At 39.2% G+C, this 26,695-nt stretch overlaps 1 protein-coding gene and 1 long non-coding RNA gene across 3 annotated transcripts in view; one reads left to right on the forward strand and one right to left on the reverse strand.

Annotated features, from left to right (window-relative positions):
* The window catches only part of ints3 (integrator complex subunit 3), a gene marked incomplete in the record, with an annotated part of 51,440 nt that overhangs the window by 9,604 nt on the left and 15,141 nt on the right, over nt 1-26,695 (reverse strand). The window contains 14 exon segments of the mRNA XM_062964868.1: nt 99-266; nt 2,121-2,169; nt 2,277-2,390; nt 5,321-5,396; nt 11,547-11,615; nt 14,699-14,852; nt 16,964-17,083; nt 17,210-17,254; nt 18,293-18,396; nt 18,563-18,617; nt 21,217-21,346; nt 21,461-21,580; nt 21,696-21,802; nt 23,944-24,035. Coding sequence (XP_062820938.1) covers nt 99-266; nt 2,121-2,169; nt 2,277-2,390; nt 5,321-5,396; nt 11,547-11,615; nt 14,699-14,852; nt 16,964-17,083; nt 17,210-17,254; nt 18,293-18,396; nt 18,563-18,617; nt 21,217-21,346; nt 21,461-21,580; nt 21,696-21,802; nt 23,944-24,035 — 1,403 coding nt within the window.
* On the forward strand, nt 263-21,977 carry LOC134294288 (uncharacterized). 2 transcript variants are annotated; one of them, XR_010001235.1, is made up of 3 exons: nt 263-2,217; nt 5,158-5,420; nt 21,147-21,977. It is a non-coding gene; the product is annotated as an uncharacterized LOC134294288 (long non-coding RNA). The 2 variants fall into 2 exon arrangements; XR_010001234.1 differs by lacking the exon at nt 21,147-21,977 and having other exon boundaries at nt 5,158-9,971.

Consider the following 26,695-nt stretch of genomic DNA (forward strand, 5'->3'; position numbering starts at 1 on the left):
AAATCATAGTCGCCTGGGCACCTGGCGGCTACGTCTTCCAAGTCTGGTTTGCACACAACATGAAGTCGTCCAGATATCCCCCCCGTTTTCCGCCTCACCTTTGGCGCTTCCTGGGCAGGCTGTTGTTCTTGATGAGGAGGGACTTGATGTGTTCGGCCAGGAGGTCGTCGTGCTTGATGCACCAGTGCCGCAGGATGCTGGTGGTGAACTGGTCGTCCGGGTGGCACGGCCGGCTCAGCACCATCTTCACCATCTCCTCGCTCGGCCTGCGGAGGCACGAGTACAAAGTAAGGCTCAATGGCCATATTTAATTCCATAACGTATTGCCACCACATAAAAGTCGCACCATTGCAGCACCAAAAAATATATAAAATACTTTTTTTGTTTTCCTCGTGCAATAGTCGCACCTCTATTTGAGACTGATCCTTCTTTCTTTCCTTCCTTATTGCAGAGGTGCGAGTACAAAGTAAGGCTCCACGAGGCAATTGCCATATTTCACTACATAATATATTGCCACTGCATAATAGTCGCACCATTGCAGTACCAAAAAATATATAAAATACTATTTTTGTTTTCCTTGTGTAATAGTCGCACCTCTATTTGAGACTGATCCTTCTTTCTTTCCTTTCTTCTTGCAGAGGCACGAGTACAAAGTAAGACTCCACGAGGCAATTGCCATATTTCTTTCCATAAAGTATTGCCACCACATAATAGTCGCACCATTGCAGCACCAAAAAATATATAAAATACTATTTTTGTTTTCCTCGTGTAATAGTCGCACCTCTATTTGAGACTGATCCTTCCTTACTGGCACGAGGCACGAGTACAAAGTAAGGCTCCACGTGGCAATTGCCATATTTCATTCCATAACGTATTGCCACCACATAATAGTCACACCATTGCCACACCAAAAAATATATAAAATACTATTTTTGTTTTCCTCGTGTAATAGTTGCACCTCTATTTGAGACTGATCCTTACTGCAGAAGCACGAGTACAAAGTAAGGCTCCACACGGCAATTGCCATATTTCTTTCCATAATATATTGCCACCACATAATAGTCGCACCATTGCAGCACCAAAAAATATATAAAATACTATTTTTGTTTTCCTCGTGTAATAGTCGCACCTCTATTTGAGACTGATCCTTCCTTACTGCACAGGCATGAGTACAAAGTAAGACTCCACGCGGCAATTGCCATATTTCTTTCCATAATATATTGCCACCACATAATAGTCGCACCATTGCAGCACCAAAAAATATATAAAATACTATTTTTGTTTTCCTCGTGCAATAGTCGCACCTCTATTTGAGACTGATCCTTCTTTCTTTCCTTCCTTACTGCAAAGGCATGAATACAAAGTAAGGCTCCACGCGGCAATTGCCATATTTCATTCCATAAAGTATTGCCACCACACAATAGTCGCACCATTGGAGCACCAAAATATATATAAAATACTATTTTTGTTTTCCTCGTGTAATAGTCGCACCTCTATTATTATTATTATTATTATTATTTTATTATGTCACAGCAAACAAGATAGATATGCTGGATTTCGTATCACAAAATCACAAGTTGAACACTTTCTAAGTGTCTAGGACTGTGTGATGTATTTTCGGATGATGTGTGCAGATCCCAGTAGGGTGGCCTTTTGCAGTTTCTTCTTCTTCTAATTATTATTATTATTATTATTATTATTATTATTATTATTACAGTATTATTATTTTTAGGTTATTGTTGATACCATATTGTTTTTGTTGCCCCTACTTTTCCACTTATAGAGCTAGTTTATTGTTTTTCTTCGAAATACGGTAAATATTCAAAAACATTTAACCTACTGATGCCTCGATTCATGAAATTTTATTGGTATCTATTTTTACTTTGAAATTTACCCATAGCTGCTGCATTTCCCACCCTCGGCTTAGACTCGAGTCAATAAGTTTTCCCAGTTTTTTGTGGTAAAATTAGGTGCCTTGGCTTATATTTGGGTCAGCTTATACTCGAGTCTATACGGTATGTGTCCCAGAAAGGTACCGCAACCCCAAAGCAATCCTCACATAATAGTCACACCCCTATTTGAGACTGACGAAACGGCAAGAATGAAGTGGAAATACGTACTTCTCTCGCCGGAGTTGGAGCAACAAGCAGGAGAGAGCCTCGGGGTGCTCTGGAAGAGAAAGAAGGATTCGGGGTTGCGTTGGATCTGAACGGAAAGGTATGGGGAACACCTGGGGGGTGTTTGGGGCTCCGTCCCGCACCCGGATCGACTCTCACCTTTATACTTGAGGTGCTGCAGGATGGGGATGATGGTCTCCAGGGGGATGTTATGGGCCAGAAAGAGCTGCCAAGTGCAGTACTGCTCAAAGGTCTCCCATTCCAAACTCTGGACTGGAAGGAAAAAGGAGGACAACATAGTTTAAACCAGGGGTCCTCAAACTTTTTAAGCAGAGGGCCGATCCACAATCCTTCAGACTGTTGAGGGGCCGAATTATCATTTGGAAAAAAAATGAACAAATTCCTGTGCACACTGCACATGTCTTATTTGTAGTGCAAAACAACAACAATGAAAGAACAATACAATATTTAAAAATGAAAACAATTGTAACCAACATAAACCTATCAGGATTTCAATGGGAAGTGTGGGCCTATTTCTGGCCAATGAGATAGCCAAGTTAATTAGGATTGTTGTTGTTGTTGTTGTCTGTCTTTAAGTCATTTCAAACTTTGGGCGAGCCTAAGTCTAAAATTATTTATTTATTCATTTACTATATTTATTTATTACATTTATATCCTGCCCTTCTCACCCTGAAGGGGACTCAGAGCAGCTTTATGTACATACAATATATTATATTATTAGCACAGCACAATATTAGCTATATATTACTTTATTGAACTATACCACTATACTGTAATATTATTAGTACTATTATATGTAATATAGAATATATAATTAATATTATTATGTGGTATTATTATTAGTGTTATATTGTATTACATTATAATATTATTATCAATATTATATGTATATACAATATATTATATTATAAAACTGAGGGCGGGGGCCAGGTAAATGAGCTCGGAGGGCCGCATCCGGCCCCCGGGCCTTAGTTTGGGGACCCCTGGTTTAAACACTTCATTCGAAAACATTATGTCAATACATATGTTACAATACATACATCAAATACAAATGTATATATATATATATATATGATATTTATTTATTCAAATAGTCATACTGTTTGTTGCGTAAAGTGCAATTTTTCCTTTTACATTTACTGTATATACTCAAGTATAAGCCTAGTTTTTCAGCCCTTTTTTAGGATTGAAAAAAACCTCCTCGGCTTATACTCGGGTGAGGGTCCTGGTGAGCTTATATTCAGGTTGGCGTATATGTGGTATAGTTATTATTTTTCTCTATTATTATTGGTATCGTTACATTCATTATTTTACTCTATTAATTATTATTATTACATTTATTATTTTACTCTATTACTGTTGTTACTTTTACATTTATTTTACTCTAGTTTTATTATTATTAATACATTTATTATTTTACTGCATTTATTATTATTATTATTATTACATGTATTATTTCACTGTATTATTATTAAAAGGATACATAGGCACATTTACATTGAAGAAGATGAAAATAATGATTTAATCAGAGTTGAACAGTCATATCTTAAATTACAGTTTGATGTAAAGATTCAAAAACATTTAAACTACTGATGCCTCAATTAATGTAATTTTATTGGTATCTCAGCTTATACTGGAGTCAGTGTTATCCCAGTTTTTTGTGGTAAAATTAGGTGCCTCGGCTTATATTCGGGTCGGCTTATACTCGAGTATATACGGTATATGATTTTATTGAATTTAAATACATCTATATTAAATATTTAATTATATTTACTTTATATTATAATGTAATATTATATAATATAATATTAATTAAAATTATATTACATAAAATAGAACTTTATTAAATATTATATTAATTAAAATTATATTATTATATACAATTATATAAATTATATTATATAAAATTATATTATATAAAATATAGTTATATTATATATTATAATATTGTATAAAATTATATTATTATTACTGCATATACTCGAGTATAAGCCGACCCGAATATAAGCCGAGGCACCTAATTTTACCACAAAAAAACTGGGAAAACATTGACTCCAATATAAGCCGAGGGTGGTAAATTTCAGGAAAAAAAATAGATACCAATAAAATTACACTTTGAGGCATCAGTAGGTTAAATGTTTTTGAATATTTACATAAAGCTCAAATTTAACATAAGACTGTCCAACTCTGATCAAATCATTATTCTCATTTTCTTCAATGTAAATGTGCTTATGTATCCTTTTAAAAATAATAATAGAGTAAAATAATACATGTAATAATAATAATAAATACAGGAAAATAATACAAGTAATAATAAATACAGGAAAATAATAAATATAATAATATCAGAGTGAGATAAATGTATTAATAATAAAAAATGGAGTAAAATAAATGTAATAGTAGCAACAATAATAGAGAAAAATAATAAATGTAATAATACTAATAATAATAATAATAGAGAAAAAAATTAATGTACCATATATTCTCAAGTATAAGCCGACTCAAATATAAGCCAACCTGGACCCTCAAGGGGGGCTTTTTCAGTCTTAAAAAAGGGCTGAAAACTAGGCTTATACTCATATACAGTATATACAATTATATTATATATTATAATATAGTATAAAATTTACCTTATATTGAATGTATGATGTTATATAATAATATATTAAAATAATATATTAAAATGTAATAATATTATTATTATTACTCTTGGTTGGTTGAAGCGTGCTTGCTCCATCAATGTTTTAAATTTATACAAATGACCAACCACTGCCAGAAGGCACAGAGAGTGAGTTTCATCTATGCTGACGATCGTGCCATCACCACTCAAGCAGGGAGCTTTGAAATGATTGAATAAAAGCTCTCTGAAGCTTTAGGTGCTCTTACTGCCTATTACGGGGAAAACCAGCCAATTCCTAATCCATCTAAAGCTTCCTGATCGTCAGCATAGATTAAACTTTCTAGCAGCCAGTAATGAAAGGACCAAGGCAGTGACATCTCCAACCCATCCTCTGTTCAGATATCAGCCAGCATGCCAATGTCTTAAATCAAGAAACAGCTTCCTAAGATCTACAGAGATACTCGCAGGAACATCTCAGCAAGCCAGAGTCCAAAAGTGGCAGGTGAAAACACGGTACTTCAATCCTAATAGTCCTGCTGCGCCCACCAGACGCCCGACTCACTCAAAATGTTCAGGACCGAGTCCTTCCGAAACATCACCAAGTTGCCCATCATGACGTGGCAGACCAGTTCCTGGAGCTGGAAAAGGGAAAGCGGGAACTGGTAAGTGCTGGGATAACCCGAACTCTAACCCAAAGGATACACATTGAAAGCCATGTCTCCATCTTGGGCAACCAGAAGGACAGATCTTCTCATTGAATCCCCAAGGGCCATCCAGTCCAACCCCCTTCCAGGCAGGAAAAGCACAATCAAAGCACCCTCCACAGATGGCCATCTAGACTCTGTTCTACCTGGATTTAGCCAATAATAATAATAATAATAATAATAATAATAATAATAATAATAATACATCACACAGTCCTAGACACTTGGGAAGTGTTTGACTTGTGATTTTGTGAAACGAAATCCAGCATATCTATCTTGTTTGCTGTGTCATACAACGTCGTTGTCTCAATAATAATAATAATAATATCATATAAGATATATAAATAATATGTAATATGATGTTATATAATCATAATAATAATGTGATATTATCATAAAAGATATATAATATGTTATATGTTATTATATAATAATGTGATAACATTATCATAAAAGATATAATAATAATAATAATAATAATAATAATAATAATAATAATAATAATAATAACAATAATATTTTATTTATACCCCGCCACCATCTCCCCGTGGGGACTTGGGGCGGCTTACATGGGGCAGAGGCCCAAACAACATAGAACAAAACATAGGCAACATAATACAAATCACACTATAAAAAGGTAAAACAGTAATACAATCTATCAATTAAAACAAAAATACAGGATAAAAAATTGCATTTAAAACACATAAATGGTAAAATCGTAATAAAAACAGGACAGATTATTAAAAACCCTCTGTAATATATTATATAATAATGTGATAATATTACCATATAAGATACTAGCTGTGCCCGGCCACGCGTTGCTGTGTCTGAGTCTGGTGGTGTTGTTCAGTCTACATTAGGTTGTATTTATGCTGTGACCTTCTTTATACTCACATTAGTAGTAGTATTTGAAGTCTGTTACCTTCTTCAATTTTTGTGTTGATTGATAATTGCTTGAGATCCCTGTTGTCTTTGGTTTGTTGTTAGTTGTAATGTCTGATTCTGCTGAGTGCGGTTTATATTTTTATTGTGGTACAATAGTCCTTTTTTTGTTTTGCCTGTGTAGGTGTTTATTATTATTGTTGTTGTTGTGGTCATGAAGGTTGGATAAGTTAGATGCTACTGTATTGTTTTTTGGAGGCCCAGTGTAGCACTGACTGGCCTCTCAGCCTCAGTGCCTGGCTGTTTCTTGCCTGTGATGGTGTTGATTCTTATTGTTGTTGTTGTTATTGTTATTATTGTAATTGTTTTTTTGGAGGCCAAGTGTGAATGTAGGGATTGGGGAGGTGGATGAGTTGTGTTGTCAAATTTGGTATTTGTTATAGTCACAATGCGTTGTTGTGAGTTTTGTGGGTCTGGATTGTGGTTTTGTGGTGTAGTTGTGTTGTTACAACTGGGAGAAAAGGCTTTTGTGTTGTGTTGTCAAGTTTTATATTTCTGGGGCGTTTAGTTGTGCACCGTTTCGTATTTCTGGGGCGTTTAGTTGTGTTGTTATAGTCACGATGCATTGTTGTGAGTTTTGTGGGTCCGGATTGTGGTTTTGTGGTGTGGTTGTGTTGTTACAACCGGGAGGCAAGGCTTTTACGTTGTGTTGTCAAGTTTTATATTTCTGGGGTGTTTAGTTGTGTGCCAAGTTTCGTATTTCTGGGGCGTTTAGTTGTGTTGTTATAGTCACGATGCGTTGTTGTGAGTTTTATGGGTCCGGATTGTGGTTTTGTGGTGTGGTTGTGTTGTTACAACCTGGAGGGAAGGCTTTTGCGTTGTGTTGCCAAGTTTCGTATTTCTGGGGCGTTTAGTTGTGTTGTTATAGTCACAATGCGTTGTTGTGAGTTTTGTGGGTCCTGTGTGGTTTTGTGGTGTGGCTGTGTTGTTACAACTGGGAGGCAAGGTTTTTGCATTGTGTTGCCAAGTTTTGTATTTCTGGGGCGTTTAGTTGTGTTGTTATCGCATGATGCGTTGTTGTGAGTTTTGTGGGTCTGGATTGTGGTTTTGTGGTGTGGTTGTGTTGTTGTAACCGGGAGGCAAGCCTTTTGCATTGTGTTGCCAAATTTCTTATTTCTGGGATGTTTAGTTTTGTTGTTATAGTCACTGCGCAAACAACTTTATCATTTTATATATATAGATGTAAGATAATATGTAATATTATGCTATCATATAAATAATAATAATAATAATAATAATAATAATAATAATAATAATAATAATAATAATAATAATAACAGAACTCAACGAAGATAATTTCACAGAAACTTGGTCCACTGATTGATCAAGGGACCCAAGAAGACAAGGTCTTATATGGCAACGATGCACTCGCTTGAATTAGACAGACATTGACTCTGGAGGTCAGATTAAATATTGTGCATTGTATTAATACTTAGTCTATTTGTAGATTTGGTTTCTTTTCTAGATTATATCTTATGTCCATTTTGCCCCAATAAAATACGTGTATTTTGCAAGCACGGAGTGACCAAATAAGGGTCCGTTGCCTGCTTCTCTCCCTTTTCCCAGATGCGATAGCCATCGGTGCGGCTGGGCCCTGCCAAGGAAAACCATCCCGTCTGGGGAAATGGGAAAGTATTTACGGCAAAAACGGAGAGGTTTATGGGCAGAGAGATGAATGATGGAGGAGGCTGGGTTGGCAAAGATGTCCCTCCGTCTTTTAGTTTGGGGCCAGTCTACGCCGGAGCCATGGCAACCTGTTGGCAATGGCAGCCGTGGTCCCGGGAGGCCTTTGATCCCAAATCCGCTCCGGTTTTGTTCCTAGAATAACAAAACGGGGCCCCAGTCTTGGAGAGGCCTTGCAGCATCCCCACCGCGAGGCGCAGGACTCAAAGAAATTCCCCTGATAGCCGTCAACATTGGTGCTTTGGCTGGAAAGCTGGCTGGATGATGCTTATGATGACAATGATTACATTATTATTATTATTATTATCATCAACACAACGACGTTGTATGGCACAGCAAACAAGATAGATATGCTGGATTTCGTTTCGCAAAACCACAAGTCGAACACTTCCCAAGTGTCTAGGACTGTGTGATGTATTATTATTATTATTATTATTATTATTATTATTATTATTATGATGACACAGCAAACAAGATAGATATGCTGGATTTCGTATCACAAAACCACAAGTCGAACACTTCCCAAGTGTCTAGGACTGTGTGATGTATTATTATTATTATTATTATTATTATTATTATTATTATTATGACACAGCAAACAAGATAGATATGCTGGATTTCGTATCACAAAATCACAAGACGAACACTTCCCAAGTGTCTAGGACTGTGTGATGTATTATTATTATTATTATTATTATTATTATTATTATTATTATTATTATGACACAGCAAACAAGATAGATATGCTGGATTTCGTATCACAAAATCACAAGACGAACACTTCCCAAGTGTCTAGGACTGTGTGATGTATTATTATTATTATTATTATTATTATTATTATTATTATTATTATTATTATGATGACACAGCAAACAAGATAGATATGCTGGATTTCGTATCACAAAATCACAAGTCGAACACTTCCCAAGTGTCTAGGACTGTGTGATGTATTTTCTGATGATGTGTGCAGATCCCAGTAGGGTGGCCTTTTGCAGTTGGCAGATGGTGATTTTGTCAATGTCTGTTGTTTCCAAATGCCGGCTGAGATCTTTTGGCACGGCACCCAGTGTGCCCATCACCACCGGGACCACCTGTACTGGTTTCTGCCAGAGTCTTTGAAGTTCAATCTTGAGGTCCTGAGAGCGGCTGAGTTTTTCCTGTTGTTTTTCATCTATGCGACTGTCACCTGGGATGGCAACATCAATGATCCAAACCTTGTTCTTTTCCACAACTGTGATGTCTGGTGTGTTGTGTTCCAGAACTTTGTCAGTCTGGATTCGGAAGTCCCACAGTCTCTTTGCGTGCTCATTTTCCAATACTTTTGCAGGTTTGTGATCCCACCAGTTCTTTGCTGCTGGGAGGTGGGACTTGAGGCATAAGTTCCAATGAATCATTTGGGCCACATAGTTGTGCCTCTGTTTGTAGTCTGTCTGTGCAATTTTTTTACAGCAGCTGAGGATATGATCCATGGTTTCGTCGGTTTCCTTGCACAGTCTGCATTTTGGGTCATCAGCTGATTTTTCAATCTTGGCCTTAATTGCATTTGTTCTGATGGCTTGCTCCTGGGCTGCAAGGATCAGGCCTTCTGTCTCCTTCTTCTTCTTATTATTATTATTATTATGACACTTTGGGTAACCACTCCCCCCCGATTATAGCGACATAACTAGCACTTTAGCCCAGTTTCCTACAGATCTTATCCATGATTTTATCATGATGTATTGTATGTGTTTTTATAACTTGTTTTATTGTTGTTTGATTTGTTTTACTGCTTGTTTTTATATTGTCATGACTGGGCTTGGCCCCATGTAAGCCGCCCCGAGTCCCTTCGGGGAGATGGGGCAGGGTATAAGAATAAAATTATTATTATTATTATTATTATTATTATTATTATTATTATTATTATTGCCATATTTCTTCAATTCTAAGACACCACCAGTTGTAAGACGTACCCCAATTGCAGTACCAACAACAAAATATATAATAATAGTAATAATAATAATTATTATTATTTGACATTATTATTATCATCATCATCATCATATTATTATTAGTAGTAGTAGTAGTAGTAGTACAATTGCCATATTTCTTCAATTCTAAGACACCACCAGTTGTAAGACGTACCCCAATTGTAGTACCAACAACAACAAAATATATAGTAATAGTAATATTATTATTATTCGACATTATTATCATTATTATTATCATCATCATCATCATATTATTATTATTAGTAGTAGTAGTAGTACAATTGCCATATTTCTTCAATTCTAAGACACCACCAGTTGTAAGACGTACCCCAATTGTAGTACCAACAACAATAAAATATATAGTAATAGTAATTATTATTATTATTATTATTATTATTCGACATTATTATCATTATCATCATCATCATATTATTATTATTATTATTAGTAGTAGTAGTAGTACAATTGCCATATTTCTTCAATTCTAAGACACCACCAGTTGTAAGACGTACCCCAATTGCAGTACCAACAACAAGAAAATGGATAGTAATAGTAATAATAATAGTTATTATTGACAACTTTATTATCATTATTGTTATTATCGTATTATTATTAGTAGTAGTAGTACAATTGCCATATTTCTTCAATTCTAAGACACCACCAGTTGTAAGACGTACCCCAATTGAAGAACCAACAACAACAAAATGCATAATAATAATAATAATAATAATAATAATAATAATAATAATAATGTCAAAGGCTTTAATGGCCAGAATCACTAGTAATAAATAATGATAATAATAATAATAGATATTTATAAGTAAGTAGTATTTATAAGTACTTGCAATAAATAATGATGATGATAATAATTATTATTATTATAATCATGATGATGTTGTCGAAGGCTTTCATGGCCAGAATCACTAGTAATAAATAATGATAATGATAATAGATATTTATAAGTAAGTAGTATTTATAAGTACTTGCAATAAATAACAATGATGATGATGATGATAATGATGATGATGATGATAATAGATAAGTGCTCCAGAGCAGGTAAAGGCAAAAATAGTGTACAACTATAATTATTACTGTGTTGTCGAAAGCTTTCATGGCTGGAATCACGGGGTTGCTGTGAGTTTTCCAGGATGTCTGGCCATGTCTCCAGAAGCATTCTCTCCTGACGTTTTGCCCACATATACGGCAGGCATCCTCATAGGTTGTGAGGTCTGTTGGAAACTAGGCAGGTGGGAGATATATATATATATATATATATATCTGTGGAATGATTTCCAGAATGGGAGAAAGAACTCTTGTCTGTTGGAGGCAAGTGTGAATGTTGCAATGGGCCAGTGAAAAGCCTTGCCGCTGCAAAGCCTGGCTTCATCCTGCCTGGGGAGATCCTTTGTTGGGAGGTGTTAGCTGGCCCTGATTGTTTCCTGTCTGGAATCCTCCTGTTTTCTGAGTGTTGTTCTGTATTTACTGGCCTTACCTGAGCGGAGTCGACGACGGCCACGATCATGTTCAGCAGCTCCCCGCTCCGCAGGGTCTCATCTGGGAACTGAGAAAACAAAGAGCAAGTGGTCACAACTTAACACAACAGGGCCCCTTATTGTCCACTAAAGCTCTTTGCCTGGCTCGTTTTGTTTACAATCCTCACTAGAATCCTGTTTCATCTGTTTCATTCGTGGTTTTGTACTGTTTCGTCCATTTGGGTTACATGGAACAGCACAACCCCATGGGAACAAAAGAAACAGTGAAACGAAAGGCAGAGCGGAATGGTAGCTGTTTGGTTGGCTGATTTTCGGCGCTTGGCTGTAGGCCCTGCAAGCCAGGACCTACAGCCAAGCGCCAGGCACTCAATACTCGCAATCCCTGCCTGCTGGGCCTACAAGCATCGAGCACTCAACTTTAGACCTGGCAGTCAAGGACTATGAGCATCGAACACTCAATATCTCGCAGGACCTACAGTCGAGCACCGAACGCTTGATGCTCAGAGGCTCTGTGAGCCATCGAGCACTCTATGTCTCAAAGGCCTGGCTTGCAAGGCCTACAGTCGAGCACCGAACGCTTGATGCTCAGAGGCTCTGTGAGCCATCGAGCACTCTATGTCTGGCTCGCAGGACCTACAGTCGAGCACCGAACACTTGATGCTCAGAGGCTCTGTGAGCCATCGAGCACTCTATGTCTCATAGGCCTGGCTCGCAAGGCCTATAGTCGAGAGTTGAACATTTGACAACTCGTAGGCCTGGTTCGCAGGGCCGATGAGCATCGAGCGCTTGGTGCTCACCTGTAGGCCCTGCGAGCTGGGCCTATGAAACATTGAAGGCTCGATGGCTCATAAACCCGGCTCGCAGGGCCTACAGCCAAGCACCGGGTGCTCAATGCTGCCGGGCAAAAGGGCATCAAGTGCTCAACTGTGGACCCTGCAATCAAGGCCTACAAGCATTGAGTGCTCTGTCTCGTAGGCCTGGCTTGCAGGGCCGACAGTCGAGCACCAAACACTTGTTGCTCAGAGGCCCTGCGAGTCGGGCCTATGCGCCATCAAGCACTCTATGTCTCACAGGCCCAGCTTGCAATGTCTACAGTCAAGTGACGAACTCTCGACACTCATAAGCCGCCTACAAGCATCGAATGCTTGGCGCTCACCTGTAGGCCCTGTGAGCCGGGTCTACGAGACATCAAACACTCAATGGCTCACTTTCCATGTACAACAATCTATGGTACCTCTTGCAGTTTCCACGCTGATTTCTCTCTATTCTAGTTTCAATGTAGTCATGAATAATAAATAATATAACAATAATATAATAGTAATAATATGATAATATACTACAATAATAATAGAACAATAATAGAATGATATAATTTATATATATATAAATGTAATGTGCATAATTTCCATGGAGTAAACAACAAAACCACTGGACCAAATCACACCAAATTTGGCCACAAAAGACATCGTCATCCAATCAACCTGCATGCGGTAGCATGTCAGCAAAAATGGCTAGGCGTGTCAGTACTGACACGCGTGTCATAGGTTGGCCATCACTGCCCTACATTATCCAGTTTCCGTAAGGAACTGAAGACCTGGTGGTGTCGGCAGGTTTTTGAGTAATTACATTGGAATACCGCCGATTTCTGGGCCTGAATATATTGCACAAGATTTCCCTATCCTTAAATGATACATTTTAATATATTGGGTTTATGGTTCCTGTCCCCTTGATCTGGTCATGTAAGTGTTATTTATTGCTATAATTGTATTATTTTACTTTGCTTAATCATGTGTTATTATGTTGTAATGTAATGTTTGTGTTGTTTTTATGACTGGAAACCGCCCTGAGTCCCATCCGTCCCGCCCTGAGTCCCATTATAAATAAAGTTTTCATATTATTATTATTATTATTATTATTATTATTATTATTATTATTATTATTATTATTATTATTATTATTATTATAGACCTGACTTGCAGGGCCTACAGCCAAGCACCGGTCCCACTTGGCTGTAGGCCCTAACTGACAGGCTCTGGCGCTTTGCCAGCCAAGACATGAAAAATCTTTGGGTTTTTTTCGGAATGTGGACGGAAAAGCCCATTTGTATAGACACCCGTTTCTGTAAGCAGCGCACGGAAACAGAAACGGAGCCATACGACTGGAACAAACAGAAACGGTAAATGATTTCATACGAATGCGCAACACTAATCCTCACCTGTGTATCTTCTCTCCCTTTTAATTATTTATTGTTATTATTTTCAGTATTTATATTCCGCCCTTCTCACCCTGAAGGGGACTCAGGGCGGATCACATTACACATACAGTAGAGTCTCACTTATCCAACACTCACTTATCCAACGTTCTGGATTATCCAACACATTTTTGTAGACAATGTTTTCAATACATCATGATATTTGGGTGCTACATTCGTAAATACAGGAATTACTACATAGCATTACCATGTATTGAACTATTTTTTTCTGTCAAATTTGTTGTATAACCTGATGTTTTGGTGCTTAATTTGTAAAATCATAACCTAATTTGATGTTGAATAGGCTTTTCCTTAATCCCTCCTTATTATCCAACATATTCGCTTATCCAACGTTCTGCTGGCCCGTTTATGTTGGATAAGTGAGACTCTACTGTATAAGGCAAACATTTCGAATAAGAATCAGCAGCATTAATTACTATTATGTATGCTGGAACTCAATTGACAGACCCAGTCTTTTAAACTTGTACACGCCTATCTATATTTTATAAATGCATTTTATGAATGTTATATGTAAGTTAATTTTTTAACTGATTTATAGTGTATTGTACTGTTTTTATATGTCTGTTTTATTGTAAGCCGCCCTGAGTCCCCTGTTGGGTGAGAAGGGCGGGATATAAATATTGTAATAAATAAATAAATAAATAAATGCCTTAACATAGAATAAAGACAAAGACAAAGACAAACGCAGGCTCCGAGCTGGCCTCGAACTCATGACCTCTTGGTCAGAGTGATTTGTTGCAGCTGGCTGCTCACCAGCCTGCGCCACAGCCCGGGCCTTTTCCTACCATGATTCCATCTATATGGCATTTCCCTCCCTGCACTCTGCTAGGAAGGCCAGTATTTTCCTGCTCGAATTTCAAGCCAAATCCCATCTCTCACCTCGGTGTAGATGGAGGGCGTGAGGTAGCAGAGGAGGCGGACATCGTCTTCCTGGCAGGCCTTCATGTCCATCATCAGGCAAGTATGGAGGTCGCCCAACTGCGTGGCCTGGGCAAAGGACTCGTAGAGGTTCATCTTCCCGGCCGCCGCTTTGCTTCAAAGGAGAACACAGAAGGCCCCGTGAGCCAGCAGGAGAAGCAACGAGGACCTTTAGAAAGAAGCCCTAAAGCCAGGGCTCCCCAAACTTTTGAAGCCAAGGGCCAGTCCACAATCCTTCAGACCGTTGAGGGGCCGAATTATCATTTGGAGAAAAAAAACGAACAAATTCCTATGCACACTGCACATGTCTTATTTGTAGTGCAAAACAACAATAACAATGAAAGAACAATACAATATTTAAAAATGAAAACAATTTTAACCAACATAAACCTATCAGGCTTTCAATAGGAAGTGTGGGCCTGATTCTGGCCAATGAGATAGTCAGGTTAATTAGGACTGTTGTTGTTGTTGTGTACCTTTAAGTCATTTCAGACTTTGGGTGAGCCTAAGTCTAAAATTATTTATTTATTCATTTACTACATTTATATCCCGCTCTTCTCACCCCAAAGGGAACTCAGAGCAGCTGTATGTACATACCATATATTATATTATTAGCATAGCACAATATTAGCATTATGTATTACTATATCGAACTATACCACTATACTGTAATATTATATGTAACTAGCTTTGCCCAGCCACGCGTTGCTGTGGCTTATGGGAATCCTTTGTTGGCCAGGTGGAATAGCAGTGAATAGCCTTGCAGTCTCAAAGCCTGGCCATTTTCTGGAGTAGCTGGAGCTTTTTGTTGTATGAACGTAGAGGCATGGATGCGGGGTTGTGCTGCCAAGTTTAGTGTTTCTGGGATGTGTAGTTTTGTTGTTTTGTCCTAGGCCGAAATTTCATTACCCTTTTATATATATAGATATATAACATATCATTAATATTATTATATGGTATTATTATTAGTATTATATTGTATAAAATGATAATATTATTATTATCAATATCATATGTATATACAATATGTTATATTATTAACATAGCACAATATTAGCATTATGTATTACTATATCGAACTATACCACTATACTGTAATATTATATGTAATATATAACATATCATTAATATTATTATATGGTATTATTATTAGTATTATATTGTATAAAATGATAATATTATTATTATCAATATCATTTGTATATACAATATGTTATATTATTAACATAGCACAATATTAGCATTATGTATTACTATATCGAACTATACCACTATACTGTAATATTATATGTAATATATAACATATCATTAATATTATTATATGGTATTATTATTAGTATTATATTGTATAAAATGATAATATTATTATTATCAATATCATATGTATATACAATATGTTATATTATTAACATAGCACAATATTAGCATTATGTATTACTATATCGAACTATACCACTATACTGTAATATTATATGTAATATATAACATATCATTAATATTATTATATGGTATTATTATTAGCATTATCTATATATATAAAAGAGTGATGGAATCCTGGCGACCCACAAAACAACAAAACTACAGGCCCCCCAACCTCGAAATTTGACAACACAACCCATCATCCACGCCTCTAGGTTGATACAACAAAAAGAAAAGAAAAATAAAGTCCTAATTAGAGAAAGAGGAATAATTGCTTTTATCCAATTTCTGCCAGTTAGAAGGCTAAGCTCCTCCAACTTGGTCTCCTAGCAACCCAATAAAAAATAATAAAAAACACTAAAAAATTGATACAATAAAATACTATAATAACAGAAAATAACTAAAAATAATACAAGAAAATAATAAAATATAATAAATAAAAATATAACTTACAATAAAATTAATTAAAAAATGCAAATAACGTCAAATAAAAATTACACAACAATTTTTAATCAATACCACCACCACTTTGCCACAGCAACGCGTGGCCGGGCACAGCTAGTGTAATATATAACATATCATTAATATTATTATATGGTATTATTATTAGTATTATATTGTATAAAATGATAATATTATTACTATCAATATCATATGTATATACAATATATTATCTTATTAAAACTGATATAAAATATTATATTATAATTGAGGGCGGGGGCTAGGTAAATGGCCTTGGAGGGCCACATCTGGCCCCCGGGCCTTAGTTTGGGGACCCCTGCCTAAAGCCCATGGACCCAGGCTCACCTGGCTTTCAAATAGTACAGGAGGTGGTACCCGATCTTGGGCTGCTTCTGGTAGAGCTCAGACAAGAGGTCCAGGAGGACGGAGAAGCTGCTGTTGTCCTCCTGCATCTGGCAGAGATTCCTGGAAGGAGACACGGAGCAGAGTCGGGTCAGGAGGACCCACAGAACGAACCATCGCAATGCCTGGAGTTTGGAGAGTTTCCTTAAACTCCGGCGAGAACGGAAAAGGGAGAAGAAGGGAACGCACCTAAATATTAGGTAGAGCGGCTTCCCCACGGATTCCTCGAGAGACCTGAGAGAAAGAGAGAGACGGTTCAGTGCCAGGAAACACCAAGTGGCTTCTCCTCACTTACGCCAAGCCACCCAAAACTTTACTGGAAAATTATTATTATTATTATTATTATTATTATTATTCTGTTCCCATCATTACTGCTGTTCTTTCTCGAGGACGTGAGACATATCAGTCTTTATACGAGGGCTATCCACAAAGTAGGTTACGTTTTGGATTTTAAAAAGGGCAATAATAATAATAATAACAACTTTATTCTTATACCCCGCCCCATCTCCCCGAAGGGACTCGGGGCGGCTTACGTGGGGCCATGCCAGGACATAACAATATAAAAGCAAACAATGCAATAAAACAAATAAATCAACAATAAAAACAATATTGATAAAAACAGTTATAAAAAGTCAGCATACAAAATAGGTATTAAAAACATGAGTTGACAAAGTATAGGAGAAATAATTTACCATATGCAGCTGAAAGACACATTCCAATACTACAATCTCATGTAAACCCCATTGAAATCTAGGCATGTCTCATATAGATAAATGAATTTGGAAAGTACTGGTCCAGTAAATTCCCCGCTTGTGTCCTCAGCTCTTCCCCCTTCTCCCTTCCTGCAGCGTAGCCAAAAAGCTACATTTTCCCATTGTTGGAAACGGAGGAGAGAGGCAGCAAATTTACCTTTTTAAACTCATTTATCTATATTTCAGTGGGAATTACGTGAGGTTGTAGTATTGGGATGCGTCTTTCAGCTGCATATGGTAAATGATTTCTCCTATACTTTGTCCTTTTAAAAATCCAAAACGTAACCTACTTTGTGGATAGCCCTCATATAAGTGACACTGCCCAATTAAAAATTTTGGTGTTTCCAATGTTGGACCTGTTCCTGGGATTATTTGACCTAATGTTTCCAAAAAAACAGTGTCTGTTTCACCCTCTCGGCTCTAGTTTTCGAGATTCACAAACACGTGGCATTGACTAGTCTGCTCAGTCATAGAAAACCATGACTTAAGAAACCCAGAAACGTGCTCCTATCCCACGTACTCCTCTGTAATTTCCTCGGGAAGGACCTCTCCGCGGAAATGCGCCTTGAAGAGCTCCTGCAAACAGGAGGCCATGACGGACAGCTGCTCCTGGTCAAAGTCCTCCTGCAAAGAAAGGGGACAGAGTGGGAGGTCATACAAGGGCACCGAGAAAACAACAGAACCTCGGCCTGTACATACGCAAAACAGTCCCCGTTTCTTGTTATTATGTCAAAATCCAGTGTTTTTTGGGGGGGGGTGGGGGTTATTTTGGGAAGTGGGCCATTATTACCTCCAAGACTTGGTCCACGATTTCTTGCATGACCTCACACTGAGCTTCGGTATCACTGGAACGGGTGGAAAAAAAGACAATGAATCCCAATTAATATGGAAAGAAAACAACAAATCATAATAGGGTCTGGAGAACAAGCCCTATGAGGAGCGGCTTAAAGAGCTGGGCAAGTTTAGCCTCCAGAAGAGAAGGCGGAGAGTGCCATGTATAAAGAATGGGATTGGATTGGATTGGACAGCCCACAAGGTCTCTTGCAACTCTATGATTCTATTTCCATCGAAAACACTATGTACAGTAGAGTCTCACGTATCCAAGCCTTGCTTATCCAAGCTTCTGGATTATCCAAGCCATTTTTGTAGTCAATGTTTACAATATATTGTGATATTTTGGTACTAAATTCGTAAATACAGTAATTACAACATAACATTACTGCGTACTGAACTACTTTTTCTGTCAGATTTGTTGTATAACATGATGTTTTGGTACTTAATTTGTAAAATCATAACCTAATTTGATGTTTAATAGGCTTTTCCTTAATCCCTCCTTATTATCCAAGATATTCGCTTATCCAACATTATGTTGGATAAGTGAGACTCTACTGTAACACCATTTTTGTTCCTGGGTTATCAATGTAATTTCCTAATTGGCTCTATCATCAAAACACGGAAAAAGTTTATTAAACTGCAAGAACTTTTGTAGTATGGTCTCCTATCGGCAACTGAATGTTTTGCTTATGTTGGAAACCGCCCTGAGTCCTCTTGGGGAGATAGGGCGGTATAGAAATAAATTATTATTATTATTGACACAACAACTTTGTATGACACAGCAAACAAGATAGATACGCTGGATTTCGTATCACAAAATCACAAGTTGAACACTTCCCAAGTGTCTAGGACTGTGTGATGTATTTTCGGATGATACACGCAGATCCCAGTCGGGTGGCCTTTTGCAGTTGGCAGATCGTCATTTTCTCAATGTCTATTGTTTCTAAATGCCGGCTGAGATCTTTTGGCACGGCACCCAGTATGCCCATCACCACCGGGACCACCTGCACTGGTTTCTGCCAGAGTCTTTGAAGTTCAATCTTGAGGTCCTGAGAGCGGCTGAGTTTTTCCTGTTGTTTTTCGTCAATGCGACTGTCACCTGGGATGGCAACATCAATGATCCAAACCTTTTTCTTTTCCACAACTGTGATGTCTGGTGTGTTGTGTTCCAGAACTTTGTCAGTCTGGATTCGGAAGTCCCACAGTCTCTTTGCGTGCTCATTTTCCAATATTTTTGCAGGTTTGTGATCCCACCAGTTCTTTACTGCTGGGAGGTGGGACTTGAGGGATAAGTTCCAATGAATAATTTCGGCCACAGAGTTGTGCCTCTGTTTGTAGTCTGTCGGTGCAATTTTCTTACAGTAGCTGAGGATATGATCAATGGTTTCGTCGGTTTCCTTGCAGTCTGCATTTTGGGTCACCGGCTGATTTTTCGATCTTGGCCTGAATGGCCTTTGTCCTGATGTCTTGCTCCTGGGCTGCAAGGATCAGGCCTTCTGTCTCCTTCTTCAGGGTCCCATTCGTGAGCCAGAACCAGGTCTTCTCCTTATCAGCTTTTCCTTCAATTTTGTCAAGGAACTTTCCATGCAATGTTTTGTTGTGCCAGCTGTCAGCTCTAGTTTGTAGTGCGGTTTTCTTGTACTGGTTTTTTGTCTGTTGTGTTTTGAGGAGTTTCTGATTATTGACTTCAATCAAAGCAGGTTCTTCACTTTGCTGTACATCTTCTGCCAGGGCATGTTCTTCTTCTTTGACTGCTTGTTTTACTTGTAAGAGTCCTCTGCCCCCTGATCTTCTAGGCAGATACAGCCGGTCAACATCACTGTGAGGGTGCAGTGAATGATGAATGGTCATGAGTTTTCTTGTTTTTCTGTCCAAATTGTCCAGTTCTGCCTGTGTCCAGTTTATAATGCCAGCAGTATATCTTATGACAGGTATGGCCCAGGTGTTTATGGCCTTGATGGTGTTCCCTCCATTGAGCTTGCTTTTGAGAATTTTTCTGACCCTTTGTGTGTATTCTTTGCTGACCACAGTTTTCACATGTTCATGCTTGATGTTGTCCAGCTGTAATATGCCCAGATATTTATAGGCCTCTGGCTGGTGACACTTTATTGTTTGGCCATTAGGCATATTTATGTCCTCACTCTCAATGATTTTTCCCTTCTTCAATGCCACTGTCGAACATTTGTCCAAGCCAAACTCCATGTTGCTAAAAATTCGGACAGTGTTAGTCAGAGACTGGATTTCAGTTTCCGTTTTTCCATACAGCTTCAGGTCATCCATGTACATCAGATGCGAAATTTTGTGAGATTTCTTAGATGTTTGATAGCCGAGATTTGTTTTTTGTAAGATTGTTGACAGAGGGATCAACATTATTATTATTATTATTTTGCAAAAGTTTTCCAATGAATATCTCATCCGAGTCTAAACCAATTCAGCCTAATTCAGCCTAAGTTTCTGGAGTATAATGACAACTTTCAAATCCAGGGCTGCACAATTAAATAGGAAATAACACTTTCAAACCTGGAACATAATTTTTTCAGATTTTGTTACATAGTGGTATCATCCCTGGGAATGGAGACCCCCAGATCCACTCAAGCCATTGTGACTGACCTCCCTTTCTGCAGCAGCAGGACCTTGTCCTTCAGCGTCTCGTCCAACTGGTCCAGGAAAGGCGTGATGTCCACCGGCTCCTCCACCACGGCCTCCTTGATGGGATGGAAGCGGAACTCCCTCTTCTTCCCTGGAAAAGCCAAGAAGAAAGCCCACTTTGTAGATTGACTGACTTGGTTCAATGCCTCCCCAAACTACGTATCCCACGTCAATGGGGCCGCCTCGTTGCCCCCAAACGCCTCACCTTTGCTGTTCAGCTCCTCCTCGTCATCGCTGAAGGCGGCCTCGGCATTGTCGTAGCAGCTGTCCTCCTTGTCGGACATGTGGTTGTCCATCTCCATGGAGACTGGCTCCTCAATTTTGACTGCAAGGAAAGGCACACGGGACATCAGGGAGGGCTAGCTGACTCTCCACGACCTGGTTATAAACCTCCTTGAGGGCACTTATGGAGCAGGTGAGGCTCAAAGATGAATAAATACCTTCCACGGGAGGTGAAGGGGAGCTGCAGAACTCCGGGAACTTCTCCCGCAGCATGGCCCGCAGCTCCTTGTCCAGCTTGGGGTTGTCGAAGAGCGGCGCCAGGTGCCTACAAAGGACAGGAGAGAATTGGACAGCTGAGTCAGGACAACAAAAAATATGAGGTTGAGTGGCCATCTGTTGGGGGTGATTAGATTGTGCTTTTCCTGCATTCCAACTCTACGATTCTATGAAATCTGCTCCTCTCTAAAAGGAGTTCCGGCTGCATAAATGAACACAACCGACCCAGACTTTGGCATTTTACTGACACGAGTGGTGCATTATTATTATTATTATTATTATTGACACAACGACATAATGCATGAGTGGTGCATTATTATTATTATTACTAGCTGTGCCCGGCCACGCGTTGCTGTGGCGTTGTCTGGTGGTGTTGGTGAGAAATTGTTGAGGTGGTGGTGGTATTGAATGTCTGTTGTATGGCTGTCTTTATGTTTAGTATGCACACTGAAGTGGATTATATGGCAGTGTGGAGTCAAGATAATCCAGTTCAAAGCAGATAATATAAGATTCTAAATGGGTTATATAGCTGTGTGGAAGGGCCTTGAGTCTACACTGCCATATAATCCAGTTAAAATCTGATAATACAGTAGAGTCTCACTTATCCAATACTCGCTTATCCAACATTCTGGATTATCCAATGCATTTTTGTAGACAATGTTTTCAATACATCATGATATTTTGGTGCTAAATTCGTAAATACAGTAATCACTACATAGCATTACCATGTATTGAACTACTTTTTCTGTCAAATTTGTTGTTAAACATGATGTTTTGGTGCTTAATTTGTAAAATCATAACCTATTTTGATGTTTAATAGGCTTTTCCTTAATCCCTCCTTATTATCCAACATATTCGCTTATCGAACGTTCTGCCGGCCCATTTATGTTGGATAAGTGAGACTCTACTGTATGTGGAAGAGGCCTAAGTGAGGCCTAACTGTGCCTGTCCCCTGGGCTGAGTAGGTTGCTAGGAGACCAAGTGGGTGGAGCTTAGCCTTCTAACTAGCAGCAATTGGATAAAAACTATTATTCCTCTCCCTCTAATTAGGACTTTATTTTTCTTTTCTTTTTGTTGTATCAACTGAGAGCCGTGAATGATGGGTTGTGTTGTCAAATTTCAAGGTTGGGGGGCCTGTAGCTTTGTTGTTTTGTCCGCTGCCCTGATGCCATCACTCTTTTATATATATAGATTATTATTGACACAACGACATAATGCACGAGTGGTGCATTATTATAATTATTACTGACACAATGATGTTGTATGACACAGCAAAAAAGATCGATATGCTGGATTTCGTATCACAAAATCACAAGTCGAACACTTCCCAAGCGTTTAGGACTATGTGGTGATGATGATGGTGATTATTATTATTTGAGTTTCATCTATGCTGATGATTGTGCCATCACCACACAAGCAAGGAACTTTGAAATGCTTGAACAGAAACTCTCCAAAGCCTTAGGTGCACTATTATTATTATCATCATTATTATTATTATTATTATTATTATTATAGTTTCCTCTATGCTGATAATTATGCCATCACCACACAAGCAAGGAGCTTTGAAATGCTTGAACAAAAACTCTCCAAAGCCTTAGGTGCACTATTATTATTATCATTATTATTATTATTATTATTATTATTATTATTATTATTATAGTTTCCTCTATGCTGATAATTATGCCATCACCACACAAGCAAGGAGCTTTGAAATGCTTGAACAGAAACTCTCCAAAGCCTTAGGTGCACTATTATTATTATCATCATTATTATTATTATTATTATTATTATTATTATTATTATTATAGTTTCCTCTATGCTGATAATTATGCCATCACCACACAAGCAAGGAACTTTGAAATGCTTGAACAGAAACTCTCCAAAGCCTTAGGTGCACTATTATTATTATCATTATTATTATTATTATTATTATTATTATTATAGTTTCCTCTATGCTGATAATTATGCCATCACCACACAAGCAAGGAGCTTTGAAATGCTTGAACAGAAGCTGTCCAAAGCCTTAGATGCTCTATTATTATTATTATTATTATTATTATTATTATCTGAGTTTCATCCATGCTGATGATCGTGCCATCACTGCTCAAGCCGAGAGCTTTGAAATGGTTGAAGAGAAGGCCTCCGAAACTTTAAGTGTTCTATTATTATTATTATTATTAAATGACTTACGCCAGGACTCGCTTCTCCACGATGTGGGTGAGGGAGTTGAAGACGCCTTGCCTGACGTGAGTCTCCAGAGTGGGATAAAAGTTGGGAATGATCTGCAAAGGAAGTAACACAACGACAAATAAGGCCCCGTCGCACATATCCAGGATGATGGGTAATGGGTCAGGACCTCTGTCAATGGTGTTAGATATTGGGAAGAGTCTGGAGATGGACTGTTTACAATCAACTGGGAGCACAATGCCCAATGCTTACCCGACACATGAAGTCCAGAAGCGTGGCGGTGATGGCCGGGTGGGGTTTCATGGAATGATGCATGACCAGGATGGCCGGCTCTGCAACGTCAAAGGAGGAAGGAAAGGTCTCAGAAATGGTTGGACGAAGCAAACGAAGGGGAGAGTTATTGGGAGAAGAATCTGGAGTGAAGCTGCTTTGGGAGTCCCAGGGTCAGGGAGTGAGGGCCCGACGGGTGAAAGAAAGGCTTGGGGACCAGGAAGGGGATTCCTAGATCACTGGCTGACAGAGCCATAGGAAAGCCAAAACCAGGATCAGTTGGGAAGGATGGGAGGAGGAAGAAGGAAGGAGAGGAAGTAGAGGAAAATAAGAGGAAAGAGAGCAAAGGGAACGGGAGAGAAGGAAGGAAGGGCAGAAGGAGGGAGAGAGAAGGGAAGGAGGAAAAGAAAGGAAAGTAGGAAGGAGAAGTGGAGGGGAAGGAAGGAAGGAAGGAAAGAAGGAGGGAGGAGAAGGGAAGAAGAAAGGAAAGTAGGAAGGAGAAGTGGAGGGGAAAGAAGAAAGGAAGAAGGAAAGGAGGAGGGAGAAGGGAAGAAGAAAGGAAAGTAGGAAGGAGAAGTGGAGGGGAAGGAAGGAAAGAAGGGAGGGAGGAAAGAAGGAGGGAGGAGAAGGGAAGAAGAAAGGAAAGTAGGAAGGAGAAGTGGAGGGGAAGGAAGGAAAGAAGGGAGGGAGGAAAGAAGGAGGGAGGAGAAGGGAAGAAGAAAGGAAAGTAGGAAGGAGAAGTGGAGGGGAAGGAAGAAAGGAAGGAAAGAAGGAGGGAGGAGAAGGGAAGAAGAAAGGAAAGTAGGAAGGAGAAGTGGAGGGGAAAGAAGAAAGGAAGAAGGAAAGGAGGAGGGAGAAGGGAAGAAGAAAGGAAAGTAGGAAGCAGTGGAGGGGAAGGAAGGAAGGAAGGAAGGGAGGAAAGAAGGAAGGAAGGAAGGAAGGAAGGAAGGAAGGAAGGAAGGAGGAGAAGGGAAGAAGAGAGGAAAGTAGGAAGGAGAAGTGGAGGGGAAGAAAGGAAGGAAGGAAAGAAGGAGGGAGGAGAAGGGAAGAAGAAAGGAAAGTAGGAAGGAGAAGTGGAGGGGAAGGAAGGAAGGAAGGAAAGAAGGAGGGAGGAGAAGGGAAGAAGAAAGGAAAGTAGGAAGGAGAAGTGGAGGGGAAAGAAGAAAGGAAGAAGGAAAGGAGGAGGGAGAAGGGAAGAAGAAAGGAAAGTAGGAAGCAGTGGAGGGGAAGGAAGGAAGGAAGGAAGGGAGGAAAGAAGGAAGGAAGGAAGGAAGGAAGGAAGGAAGGAAGGAAGGAAGGAAGGAAGGAAGGAAGGAGGAGAAGGGAAGAAGAGAGGAAAGTAGGAAGGAGAAGTGGAGGGGAAGAAAGGAAGGAAGGAAAGAAGGAGGAGGGAGAAGGGAAGAAGAAAGGAAAGTAGGAAGCAGTGGAGGGGAAGGAAGGAAGGAAAGAAGGAGGGAGGAGAAGGGAAGGAGGAAAAGAAAGGAAAGTAGGAAGGAGAAGTGGAGGGGAAGGAAGGAAGGAAGGAAAGAAGGAGGGAGGAGAAGGGAAGAAGAAAGGAAAGTAGGAAGGAGAAGTGGAGGGGAAGGAAGAAAGGAAGGAAAGAAGGAGGGAGGAGAAGGAAGAAGAAAGGAAAGTAGGAAGGAGAAGTGGAGGGGAAGGAAGAAAGGAAGGAAAGAAGGAGGGAGGAGAAGGGAAGAAGAAAGGAAAGTAGGAAGCAGTGGAGGGGAAGGAAGGAAAGAAGGAGGGAGGAGAAGGGGAAGGAGGAAAAGAAAGGAAAGTAGGAAGGAGAAGTGGAGGGGAAGAAAGGAAGGAAGGAAAGAAGGAGGAGGAGAGAAGGAAGAAGAAAGGAAAGTAGGAAGGAGAAGTGGAGGGGAAGGAAGAAAGGAAGGAAAGAAGGAGGGAGGAGAAGGGAAGAAGAAAGGAAAGTAGGAAGCAGTGGAGGGGAAGGAAGGAAAGAAGGAGGGAGGAGAAGGGAAGGAGAAAAGAAAGGAAAGTAGGAAGGAGAGTGGAGGGGAAGAAGGAAGGAAGGAAGGGAGAGAAGGGAAGAGGAAAGGAAAGTTGGAAGGAAGAAGGGAGGGGAAGAAAGGGAGGAAGGAAGAAGGAGGGAGGGAGAAAGAAGGAAAGGAGAGAAGGAAAGGAGGAGGGAGAAGGGAAGGAAGAAGGAAAGGAGGAAGGAAGGAGGAAGGAAGGAAGGAAGGAAGGGAGGAGAAGGAAGAATGAAGAGGAAAGTAGGAAGGAGAAGTGGAGGGGAAGGAAGGAAGGAAGGAGGGAGGAGAAGGGAAGAAGAAGGAAAATAGAAATAGGAAGGAAGAAGTGGAGGGGAAGGAAGGAAGGAAGGAAGAAGGAGGAGGAAGGGAAGAAGAAGGAAAGTAGGAAGGAGAAGTGGAGGTGGGAAGAGAAAGGAAGGAAAGAAGGAGGGAGGAGAAGGGAAGAAGAAAGGAAAGTAGGAAGGAGAAGTGGAGGGGAAGGAAGAAAGGAAGAAGAA

This window comes from Anolis carolinensis, unplaced genomic scaffold, assembly GCF_035594765.1.
Source record: "Anolis carolinensis isolate JA03-04 unplaced genomic scaffold, rAnoCar3.1.pri scaffold_14, whole genome shotgun sequence".
NCBI classification, from domain to species: Eukaryota; Metazoa; Chordata; class Lepidosauria; order Squamata; family Dactyloidae; genus Anolis; species Anolis carolinensis.